At 43.7% G+C, this 12,551-nt stretch overlaps 1 protein-coding gene across 1 annotated transcript; it reads left to right on the top strand.

The window, feature by feature from the left end:
- The first annotated feature begins 7,602 nt into the window (after positions 1-7,602).
- On the top strand, positions 7,603-11,994 carry hsd17b10 (hydroxysteroid (17-beta) dehydrogenase 10). Its single transcript, XM_072696889.1, has 6 exons — positions 7,603-7,692; positions 8,368-8,532; positions 8,952-9,116; positions 9,411-9,539; positions 9,659-9,767; positions 11,276-11,994. The coding sequence occupies exons 1-6, from the start codon at positions 7,669-7,671 to the stop codon at positions 11,464-11,466; spliced, it is 783 nt and encodes a 260-aa protein (XP_072552990.1). The 5' UTR covers positions 7,603-7,668; the 3' UTR covers positions 11,467-11,994.
- The last annotated feature ends 557 nt before the right edge of the window (positions 11,995-12,551 follow it).

Genomic DNA, 12,551 nt, shown 5'->3' with positions numbered 1-12,551 from the left:
TTTTTTTCCTTCGTCTCTGTTCATTTTATTTGCGTGGGTTACGTTACTGGTCTCAGGCTTTTAAAATGAAAGGTAACTGGTAAGCCGCCTTTTTTCTCTATTTAGCTGACCGTGGTCCTGTGGTCAGAAACTTGCCGTCAATAAACTGGAAGCTAAATACCCAGAAGACGCATGCAGTATATTATGTATGCAGTGGCAATCAAAAGTGTAAGTAAGTAAGGGGCAGTGGTAGCTCAGTGGTTAAAGCACCGGGATATCGATAACAGGGTTGTGGGTTCGATTCCCGGGCTCGGCAAGCTGCCACTGTTGGGCCCTTGAGCAAGGCCCTTTACCCTCTCTGCTCTACATTACCTACCAGATGGGTTAAATGCGGAGGACTGTACACTGTACAGTGACAAATATGTGCACCTTTACCTAAAAAGTGTGGGTATCCCAGTTTGTTCTTTAAAAAAAAAATTAAAAGGTAAAGGGCCTGAATTAAAAGATTTGGGCACCCGGCCTGTACTCATGTAGCTTCCTAGTATTTCTCCTACATTACAAACTGAAGACGCCGCTACATTTCCAATGTATGTAATGTAATTACAGTTCTCTCCTGCCTCCTGTGGGCATGAGTTATTTACTTTTTCAGTGTGCTAGCCCATGGCATATGAGACATTGTTAAAGTTACTGGAGAGCTCACGTCTTGTGGGATGCCCAGACGTTTGCATGATACTCCTTTCGCTCAACAGCAGAGCTTCAGTAAAGAAATCAGTCTTCTGACTGCAGGACAAACCATGAAAAACTGAAAAAATAAAGGAACGGAAACCATTCATGACAAACATGAGCTGCTCAGAGTTGAAGACAATAGCTTAGCTTACCTGGACAAGTGGGAAACATTCAAGACAGCTGTCAATCTTCCCAGGAGTGGACGCCCCAGCACAGTCACCCCACTGTCAGCCTGTGCAATGCTCAGAGAAGTCACACAAAAATGGGAGGGTTGCTGAGGGAAAGTCTCTTTCTAAAAAGAACATGGCAGCATGGCTTACATTTGCAAAGTTGCAACTGAACAAACCACAAGACTTCTGGAACAAAGTCCTTTGGACAGCCGAGACCGAAGTGGAGATGTCTGGCCATACTGCACATCTAGGCATTAAATTATAAAGGGGCACAGCTGCACAGCTGTTAACACATTTATATATAATTATATCATTAATATTACTGTCATACATGCATTAAATATTTCCCTTGTGGCATAAAACTACATATAAACTATAGCTAGAACTCTGTTATACATTTTGCAAGCTTGTTATCTATACCTCTTTTACTAGCTAGCATAAATAAATCCTATGCTAACGTAGCTGCTGCCATTGCTGGTTTAATTAATGCCTTTGCCTTGGTCTGATGTGTATTTTTGGTAGATTATACTGTTATAAAAGGCTTCAACCAAAACACATTTAATGTCAAAATAAACTGGCTCTGTCTGAAAGCTTTAGCTGCTCAAGTTTTTGGAAATGCTGGGGTATTCTGGAAAAAGTAGTGTCTGTAGTGAATTTGCGTGGCCTGTCCTGTAGACTTTTTACCTCTCTAATTTTAGTTGGAAATACAGCAACATTTCACTGGACCATGTATAGTAAATTGTGTGTAATGATGCACCTGCTGCACAGCGCCACAGTTGGCAAAAACCAAACAGCATGCCAGTTGTCGAGCACGGTAGTGGAGGGGTGATAATTTGGGCTTGTTTTGCAGCCACAGGACCTGAGCACCTTGCAAGTTTTGATTTGACCATGAGAGGAGTGCATACCAAAGTATCGAGTCAAATGTGAGGCCTTCTATCCCACAGCTGAAGCTTGGGCGAAATTGGGTAATGCGACAGGACAATGATACCAAGCACACCAGCAAACCTACAACATGATGGCTGAAGAAAAGAATCAGGGTGTTGTATTGACCCAGTCCAGACCTTAGCCCAATTGAAATGCTGTGGCAGGACCCTAAGAGAGCTGTGCATAAACAAATGCCCACAAACCTCTGAACTGAAGCAACGTTGTGAAGAAGATTGGCCCAAAATTCCTCCATTATTTTACATTTACTGAATTTGGGGTGAAGTAAGACTGTTTAGTGTTGGTATTGAATGAGATAAATTTTCTTTCGAATGGAAGTGATTAAGGTAAAGGGTTTAGTTTAATAGAAATCAGGAATGGAATGGAAGTGACGTCAACTGAGTGAGACAGAGGGTTTAGTTGATGCAAGCTGGAAATTAATTGTCGATTGAGTTGGTGGGGTAGAGTAAATTAGGGGTTTAGTTGATGGAAGCTGGAAGTAAATTGTCAGTTGAGTTGATGGGGTTAAGTGAATTATGGGTTTTGTTGATGGGAGTTGAAAGTAAATTATGGGTTTGTGGGGTTGAATGAATTAGGGGTTTAGTAAATGGAAGTTGGGAGTAAAATAAGTGTTTAGTTGATGGAAGTTGGAAATGAATTAGGGGGTTAGTTAATGGGAGTTGGGAGTGAAGTAGATGTTTGGGTAATGGAAGCTGGAAGTGAATTATGGGGTTAGTTGCTGGGGTTGAGTGAATTATGGGTTTCGTTGATGGGAGTTGGAAGTAAATTAAGGGTTGGGTTTGTGGGGTTGAGTGAATCAGAGATTTAGCAAATGGAAGTTGTGAGTAAAATAGGTGTTTAGTTGATGGAAGCTGGAAATGAATTAGGGGGTTAGGCACTGGGGTTGAGTGAATTAGGGGGTTAGGCACTGGGGTTGAGTGAATTAGGGGGTTAGTTGCTGGGGTTGAGTGAATTAGGGGGTTAGTTGCTGGGGTTGAGTGAATTAGGGGTTTAGTAAATGGAAGTTGGGAGTAAAATAGGTGTTTAGTTGATGGAAGCTGGAAATGAATTAGGGGGTTAGGCACTGGGGTTGAGTGAATTAGGGGGTTAGTTGCTGGGGTTGAGTGAATTAGGGGGTTAGTTGCTGGGGTTGAGTGAATTAGGGGTTTAGTAAATGGAAGTTGGGAGTAAAATAGGTGTTTAGTTTATGGAAGCTGGAAGTAAATTAGGTTTAGTTGATGGGATTGGAGTAAATTATGGGTTTAGCTGAAGGCAGTTGGGAGCAAAGTAGGGCTTATTTAATGAAGTATGGGTTTGGTTTTAGTGTAGTGTGACGTGAAACTAAAAAGGACAGTTAGTAGGATGTGAACTGAAAGTGAGGGGGTGCAGTGAAGTGTGAACTGGGAGTGAGGTGGGAGGTTGGTTAAAGATAATCGGGAGTGAATTGGGGGTTCAGTGTGTCTGTGGGGTTTAGCTTTGTGGGAGTTGAGAGGGAAGTTGTGGGGGTACGTTTACGTGAACTGGGGATGGAGTGGGCGTGTAGTTGATGTGAGCTGGCGGGGGGGGGGGGGTTGCTGTGCTCTGATTTGGGAGTGAAGTAGGTGGCTTAGTTTGATGTGAATTGGGAGTGAACCGAAGACAGTCTCGTCTACTTGCCCGAGTCTCGCGATGCCTTCGCCTGTCCTGCTGCTGCTGCTGCTGTAAGATGGCGAAGGCGTGCATGCTCGCTGTCTCTCAGGTGAGCAAAACCACACGGTTCCCTCGTTCAGCTCCCCGACGAGAGTTTCGACTAGCTGCAGGCTTCATTCTCTCTGCTGGCATGATCGGACTCAAACAGGAGAGACGATATGCGAAGGGCAAGTCTTTTTTTGAAAGGCGCATTTTCCTGACGACCATACGGAGGGCTGAACGAAACGGGAACCGCCATTTTTCGTATTTAGTATTCGCCAGCATGAGTCATTAAGCAATAACGTTATCTGCTCAGGTGGTATAAAATCATGCTAGGTAAGACTCGCTTATATAAAGTGTCTTTGTGAACAGCGAAGCTTTCCCTTTTCAAGCGAGGGCAGGCTCGGTGGTCTAGAACCCCCCCCCCCCTCCTCTCAGCAGCGGTAAGTTATCGCTAGCTAGCTATAGTGCTAGCTAGCTAATTGGTGTCTGACTGTAACGTTAGATACATAGCCATCGTAAGCTAGTACGGTTAACTAGCTAGGTGTGCCCGGGGACCCTTGGTTCTTGGTTTTCGTGGAGCTGTACACGCTATAAGCTGTCAGTCAGTAACTAGCGCTAGGTCCTGGTGGCGGGCTAGCTAACCTAGCTCGCTGGCTAACGTTCATTTTCGTCGGTGTGGCTGAACTTGACATTTTCTAGCCGGACCTTAAGCTAGCTGCAGCTCGCCGCCGTCATATTCCCTCATTAAGAATGACTTGGCATATGGCAAGCATCTAGCTAGCTAACGTTCAGGCTTCAAGTATTGCTATGCGGATATTAGATGGACGTGTCCTCATGTTCCCCTACCCACTGGGTGGATGTGGCTAGGATGAGTCAGTTAAAGTCGACAGACGTGCCCTTTCACCACAGACATCACCTGACGTTAACCTCCTGCGCAGCCAGCTACAGATGAGAAACACACACCGCAGATAGGCTTTAATGAAGTCCCAGATTGGTCCCAGATTCCAGGCTTCAGAGAGGAGAAGTTCAGATGATCTGGCTATTGATTTACTGTATATAGGTTGGCTCAGATGGGTCTGCACCTGTGCAAAAGCTTCAGATTAAACCTGGGGGGCGTTGTAATAATGTCATGTATTCGCCCTCTAGAACTGAAGCCTGTCCAAAAGCAGCCTGTTCCACTGGGGGAGTGGGAAGCACTGTGAGGAATGAGGGACGCCATGCTTTAGTTGCAATCTTGGGACTGGGTTGTATATTCCACAGTTCTTAAAATGGGGATGGGTGTGGAGCAACACCCAGATCTAGCAATATTGTCTTGTGACAGCATCTGATGGATTGTGCCAGCTTTAGTGATTGAGGGGTGTAGGTGTGTGGGACCATGTTTGTAGCTTGAATCGTGATGAATTGTGGTGGGTGGGGAACGTATGGCCTTGATTGCAGAGAGCAACAGCAGTGGGATTAGTGGTCTCATTTTTGGGGGAAATGGAGCCTGGTGGAGACATTAGTAGATAACTCCAGGCTTTTTGAGCATGAGGCTTTATTTCTGTCATTGCTTGATGTGTTCAGCCAGTCAGGCCAGCCTTTTAGCCCAGTGCTAAAGTGAAAAGTTGCTGAGCACAGACATCATTGTGGAACTTGTGGTGGCTTAGACTTGAGACAAGGACGGACTTCTGAAAGGCCGCTTTAGAAACTGCAGAAATTGCAGTGATGGGTTAGTCGCTGACGCTAAAGTAAAGATTCTCTTAAAAAGGTGTCTCTGAATGTGAAAATCCTCCTTCTACAAATTTAAGCCGCCTGTCTCGAGATGAATTGGCACAGAATGTTTAAAGGTACGGCGTCAGTCGTCTCCTCTATATCCAAGTACACCGCCAGTCCAGCTGTCGGGCTCTAACTTCAGTGATATGATTTTAGTTTCTGTGTGATGTGCCTGGGATCTGATGTGGACTGATTTTAGCAAGTGCATCCAGTGTATTCCCAGTGGTTGTATGTTTAGTTGCTTGATTGATGAAGGTATATGTTGATCGTTGCTTTAATCAAAAAGTGTATTCGACTGGTGTATGTTTCGTTTTGTGTGTAATGATTACAGTCCATGCGTTATGCAGTGTCTGTTGCTTTCTTGTAATTTGGCACGTCTACAATGCCTACATTGGGCTTGGTAGTCAGTCTTGTGTATGAATGTGTATGCCTTCAGAGACCTGAACAGTCAGTTTGATAGTATGTCTACTGTCCAGATTGAACAAAAATGCTATTTATTTCTAAACCTATTCCATATTCCTGCTCAGACATTCACATACTGTTAAAATGTCTTTATTGTTTATGAATAAGCATGTTTGTTTCTCTTTGTCTTTGTGTAGGTTCTAAAAGAGGATGATCTGAAGTCTGAGGATGGCTTGCTGGTGACTGAGCTTTGGTAAGAATACAGCAGTTCCTCAACCGCTGTATTAAACATGTGCTATTACAGATAGTACAGAAAGTAAGCTGATTATCAGCCTAAATCTAAAACTCATTAGCCTGAAAATGTGTGTTATGGAATCTTTTGACATGTCTGCTGCAGAAGTCAGTTTGGAGCAATGGCAATAGCAACTGTGCGACACGAATGGGAATCAGCTAGAGAAACACCACCTCACCTGTTCTGCCCTAGTATTTTCGGTTAAGACCTGAATCCTCAGCATTTGGATTTCTATTAGTTGAAACACAGTGTGCACTGTTGGATGATGCAGCGGTGCTGATTGCTTGTCAGACTAGAGCTGGAACCTGAGTTAGGAAAGCGGCGTGTTCTTGAGCAAAATGAATACGCTGTCCTGAAGACACTACACCCAATGTCAGTTTCTCTTCCCTCAGGATTGTGAGCTGTGGTCTGCATTGCTGGGAGCTGTGGGCTGAGGTAGTAGTTTGTATAGTTTGGGATCACACCAGATCTGGGAGATAACTATACAGTCTACTGTCTTTCTTACGGCTTCTGCTTTCTTCACGCTCCCCTCACAGAAATGCTGGACTCTGAAGCTGTGTACTTTTCTAGCCTAAGGTTTGTGTCTGTGTGGCTTTGTTGTGCTGAGGTAGTAAGTTGTGTTGTTGTGGGGACTTGTTATGATTTGCCCCAGCTGGAGATAACTATACATCTTACTGCCTTCCACACTAGAGCCTTTGTGCTCCTTTGGCTTTAGTCATGATGTAAGTTAATTCGTCCAATTACTGCAGTGTCACTGATTAAATGTATGTGATTGTATTTCTGTTCATGATTTTCCCCCCCTTAATTGTGAAAGCAAGATCAATAAACATTTAATGAATAATGCTGTGCCTTTTCTTTTTTGTATCTTAACTGTTGTCTTATGTACTGATGCCATGAAAACTGATCTACAGCAATGAACCTTAACTTTGCAATTACTTATTTGAGCTGAACAACCTTAATTATCTCAAGGTATCTTACAGTAGTATCGGCCATAGTATGGGTTGCAAGTAAAAAATCAGTTCTAATGGCTAGATGACTGGGCCATAGCTTTTAATCCTCCAGTGCCTACGAACCAAAAGAGGTCAGAAGAAGTACAAAAGATTTGCTGGTTGCATCCCCAAAACATACTGATGCAAGTGTGGCATGAAGAGTAGCCCATTTGATGCGATCCCACAGAAGCGCTACGTTACCATTCATGGCGTTTGGCTAACGATCAGAGCAACTTCCCATTGAAGCATGTTACAGGGATTGGCAACTGTAGCAGGAGCAGGAGTCTTGCCAAAGGCCTCTTCTTGGCTGTAGTGTAATGTACCTACCCAGCCATGTAATCAAACCCTAGTCTGCCACTATATTAAGCATGAGGCTAACCACTGTATTTCATTAGTTACCTAAATAGGTTTTTTAAAATAAAGATGATTTATGATGAAAACATTTTTTGTAGGGTGAGTAAGGAATTTTCAAGCTTTAACTAAGAGCACTATATTCAATAAGAGCATCTCTGAGCATTCAGAGGAGTCTCAATGCTGCAAATGAAACTTCCAAGGCCCTGGCCACGTTTTCCTGACATGACCCTATGAACGTCGAGCTATAACTTGATTGGCAAACTCACGAGTCAATCAAATTGTTTTTAGCCAATAGAATAAGGGGCGCTGGTCACATCCGCGTTTCTGATTGGTTCGTGCCTCGTTTACGTCAAGCTTTGTGCAGCGCTTGCCGTGACGTAGGTTTGAGGCCCCGGCAGCGCATTGTGCAAACATGGCGAACATCAGAAGTGTCAAGGTGAGGAAAGGATTGAATGAGAAGAGCGAATATAACTTACAGCTAATGCACTTTGTGTTGTGTGCTTTAATATAAATGTCAGTTCTGGCGCTAATGCATGGCGCCCTGTCATTATAACGCTAGCCAATGTCAGAAGTTTTAGCATTTCTTGCTAACACAGTTGTTGCTGTGGAAGACGAGCATGAGGTTGGCTTCTTGTACAATTCATCAGTTCCACCTTAAATGGAGCAGCTGTTTCAGTTTGACCTACATGAAAAAAGTAATATGCCAGAATGGAGCTGCTGCACCATTTAAGGTGGACGGAAAAAAATCGGACCACAAGCCAACTTTAGCTTCGGCTGTTGAACTTCAGCGGTGTTATTAACTAGCTAGCTAACTTGTCTCCTGAGCCACGTCCCACTTTGACTCCCTTTTATTTATTTATTTATTTATTTATTTATTTATTTATTAATTATTTAATACATGAACATGACTCGACGTATAGTAAATTAACGTTAGATAGCTGGTTAGCTAGCTTGCTAGCACTAATTGTGAGGCAGTCTCTTAACCTTAGCTCTGATGTACTGGCTAGTTTCCAGGTCTTGCACGATAATGCTGGCGTGCCGTCTGTCACACTGTACCACACAAGCTAAACTCTGTTAAAATTGTTGTGATTGCACTTACCCCACCTTGTAGAGTATGGTGGGTTTGGTTACAGGAGGTGCCTCAGGTCTGGGCAGAGCCACAGTGGAAAGGCTACTCAGGCAAGGAGCCAGTGCTGTGATCCTGGACCTACCTAGCTCAGACGGACACAAGGTGGCCACTGATCTGGGGGACCGCTGTGCTTTTGCTCCAGCTGATGTAAGTACTATATGGTGGGATGGCATACTTAAGGGGACGCTCCAAACAGACTTGGGGAAAGCCTGCCTGTTGATGACGTGTCTTAAAAGTGGCAAGAAACTTTTGATAAATGCAGCCAGGTATTTTCTCCTAAATTGTGTAAAGATCCTTCTGTGAGTTTTCCTGGTCTGTCTGGAATGTCCCTTTTCAAGCATATACATCTTACACAGTGCTGTTGTAGTCCAGGGTCCAGTTTCCTGAAATATTTTTAGACTTAAAATCATCTTGTAGAGAGTGTGATGCTCACTTGTCCATTTAAGATTCATCTTTCTGATAAGATTTATTTATTCCAGCCAGTATTAGACAAATATGCCGCAGCCACATGGCTAAGCATCACCCTACAGTAGCCTGTCAGAAGTGAATGCCCTCTCTTGATTCAGGTAACGTCAGAGTCAGAGGTACGGGCAGCTGTGGATTTGGCTAAAGAAAAGTTTGGCCGATTGGACTTGGTGGTGAACTGTGCTGGCATTGCAGTAGCCGCCAAGACGTACAACTTCAAAAAAGATGTTCCTCACACTCTGGAGGACTTCAGCCGGGTTGTCACTGTGAGTACTGCTAATATTTACTGCTGTTACCCCTGTAGTGCCACTATTTTCAGAAGTGCGTTCCTGAATGGCTCGCAGGAGTGGAATTTTGACAACTGTGTATTGCCACTGGTTTGTATTTGAGAGTTAGACAGACAGTTTTGTGTTGATTCTGGCATCATAATGAAATGCAGTGCTACTCTTCTCCAGGTTTTAGGAGAGGTGTTTTATATGGGAAGATGCCTTGCTTCCATTTCTGAAGTTCTGAAATGTGCTTTTTAAATTTTTTTTTTATTTTATTCACGTCTGTTTAAGGTGAATATTGCTGGCACTTTTAATGTGATAAGGCTGGCAGTTGGGGAGATGGGCAAAAATGAACCAGACGCTGATGGACACAGAGGCTGCATTATCAACACAGCCAGCGTAGCAGCTTTTGATGGGCAGGTAACTGAGATGGCAAATAATCTTCCTTTTTTTTTTCCACTTGAGTGGTTGATTTGCCATGCAGTTCTTGGTCTGCAGCTTCATTCTATATTTATGAGACCTTTGCTTCTGTCTGTCAGGTGGGCCAGGCTGCATACTCTGCTTCTAAAGGCGGCATCGTGGGAATGACTCTTCCAATCGCCCGAGACCTTGCCCCTGTGGGCATCCGTGTTGTCACCATTGCCCCAGGTTGGTACTTGTGTTACCAATAACTGTAACATTGTAGGTTCTGAGTTAGTCTAAGAAACTCGACCAAACCAAGAACCTTACCTCACTCTGCCAGTTAACAGCACTGCGGAAGACTAACTTCTCTGAAACTAGCTGCTACGGAGGGTCTGTTTATCTGTATAAAAGACGGATAAATGGACCCTTCATAGCATCTAGTTTTAGAGAAGTTAGTCTACTGCAGTGCTGTTAGCTGGCAGAGTGGGTGTTCAGTGTGATGCCCACACAACCACAATCCTGTGGTGCAGATTCACTATAGTAGCCTGCCTGAATTGAATGCCTGCATCTGATGGCCCTTTCACTGTTTTAAAAGCTCTGCATTAATTTATTTTCCTCAATTAAAAAATTTTGATGGCAATTTCTGATTAATTATTTAACTTTTTCATTTTTTCAACATTTCTTCGCCTTCACAAAAGTGAGACCCTCTCGCCTTTTCTTATTTGTTTTGTTTTTCACACATTGTACTACCGACCACTCAGCAAAATGTTGCAAAAGCCCTTTGTGTGAGTCAGTCTAAGTCTCAGTCTAAATCATAAACCAGCTAATGTAAGCATATGTGTTTTCTCCAAATAAGGACTACTGCAGAATTATGCAACCCCCTAAGTAGAATCCCCCATAAGAGCACACATTTGCCGATCAGGTGATCAGATCTCAAGTGCATCTGATGCAACTGATCAAGAGGTGTGCATGAGATAAAACATCATCAATATGCCTGGACTGGTAGGGTGTTTGCTGACTGTCACGTTTGATTGGCAAGTCAAGAGAGTTGTCCAAGAAGTTCACAGAACAGATCATTACCTTGCACAAAAAATGATACAAAATATGACTGTTCCTGGATGTTCCTAGAGATACGGCTGGAAGCACAGTTCACAAGTTCAAAGCTAAGGAAACGCTGGCTTTGCTACCTGGACGTGGCAGAAAAAGCAGAGCACCAGATTCCAGTGGATAACAATGATAATTAATTTTAAGTTAGATGTTTTTTTTTTTGTTTTCCGTTTTTCCAGAGCGAATGATTCTACACTGGTGCCAAAAAGGAGATGCCAATTAGTTCCCTAAAGAACCTTTTAGAATAATGTTTTAGCAGTAACACACTCTCTCACACACATATACCAGGGACAAAGGGCAGTGAGAACACCCCAGGAGTAGTGGGCAGCCACCTCAGCAGCAGTTGGGTGTCAAGTGCTTTGCTCGAGGGCACCCTAGCTGTGAATGTTGAGGGCAGAAAAGTGCTGTTCCTTCACCCCTCCTGCCAACTCCATTAGGAAAGTGAACTGGCAACCTACTGGTCCCAGTCTCACTTCTCTGATTTTAGGCCACAGCTACCTCCAGCCTTTCAGTGGGTGGAATGATTGTTTAAAGGATCGTTTTTGTTAACAGCCCAGTGACGACGGCGATGATGTTAATGATTTCCATTATATTTTTAAGAGTTGCCTGTTGCTGAATCATCACCCCTGTGTTTTCCCGTCCTGTAGGTTTATTCTCCACTCCACTGCTGGCAGGACTGCCTGAGAAGGTGCAGAACTTCCTGGCCCGACAGGTGCCTTTCCCCTCACGTCTGGGCGACCCAGCTGAGTTTGCCCATCTCGTCACCTCCATCGCAGAGAACCCCATGCTGAACGGAGAGATAATTCGCTTGGATGGGGCCATCCGAATGCAGCCCTGAGAAGAGCGAGAGCGAAGCACAGAGGGGAGAAGAGATGTCATGTCTTCAGAGGCTGAGTCCATTTGAGTGTTAAAATGAGATGGATTGGAGTCATAAGGCATGATTCACTGTAGTGCAACCTTTACCTCTCAGGATGTATCTTGCTGAGATAAGGTGCTGCTCCTTGTTGATTGTTTTTTGTTTCACTGCAAATCTGTAGATACATTTTTTACACTACAGCTATGGTGTGTAGTTTTTCAGAGTATGTACGATTTTGCTCTGAGGGCGTGGGACATATCTAGGCATGTGTAGATCTCCTTCTGTGCTGCATAGCTATGTGAAATGATGTGCTCTTCAGGCCTTTATCCTGGCCTGGAATGTGCCTGAAGTAGAAACACCCTGGTCAGACTGAAGGTATTGATGAATGGTTCCATTTGCCTTGAATGTCCACTGAGATCTCTTAACCTACACAATAAATGCAGTTCTTGGTGGCAAGGTGACAAAATGATGTACTTTGTGATGCTTCAGGAATTAAATGCCATGACTGAAGTTTATAGTACATTTCGCTTTGTTGTTATTCTACATGAAATGGCCAAATGTATGTGAACTTCCAGGCTTCAAATCTATGATGTAATGGTTTAAGTTTCTGGACATTGTGTTCAACAAAGTTCAAACAAACAGATGTGAATGAAGTGCCCTTCTATTGCTTCACTGAGGGAGGGATTACAAATGCACTCTGTGGATGGTCCCTGAAATTCGTCAACGTTCGGTTTCTAATGCTGATGCAACGGTTTTCATCAATCTGCAACAACAGTATGACCGTATCATAAAGTAGACTGTTGGCCTTTAATTATTAGTAGTGATCTAGGTCCTCAGTCTTGTAGGAAAACAGAGGCAAGGAGCAGCGTCCATGCACGACCCTGATGGCATGGAACGAGGGTGTGTAGCACGGCACTTAATTCCTCTTAATCTCTTTGCTGAGCAGATTGACTGTGATCGCATGAAGTAAAACCAAACAGACTTCAGTTAATCTGTTTTAAGAACGCAGAGCTATGAGCTGCCTGGTTTCTTTTTTTCTCCTCCACAATTTAGTCATTTACAATTCC

The sequence above is a fragment of the Salminus brasiliensis genome, chromosome 14 (assembly GCF_030463535.1).
Source record: "Salminus brasiliensis chromosome 14, fSalBra1.hap2, whole genome shotgun sequence".
NCBI classification, from domain to species: Eukaryota; Metazoa; Chordata; class Actinopteri; order Characiformes; family Bryconidae; genus Salminus; species Salminus brasiliensis.
Note: the sequence above shows the minus strand (reverse complement) of the source record. Positions and strands in the feature narration are given on the sequence as shown.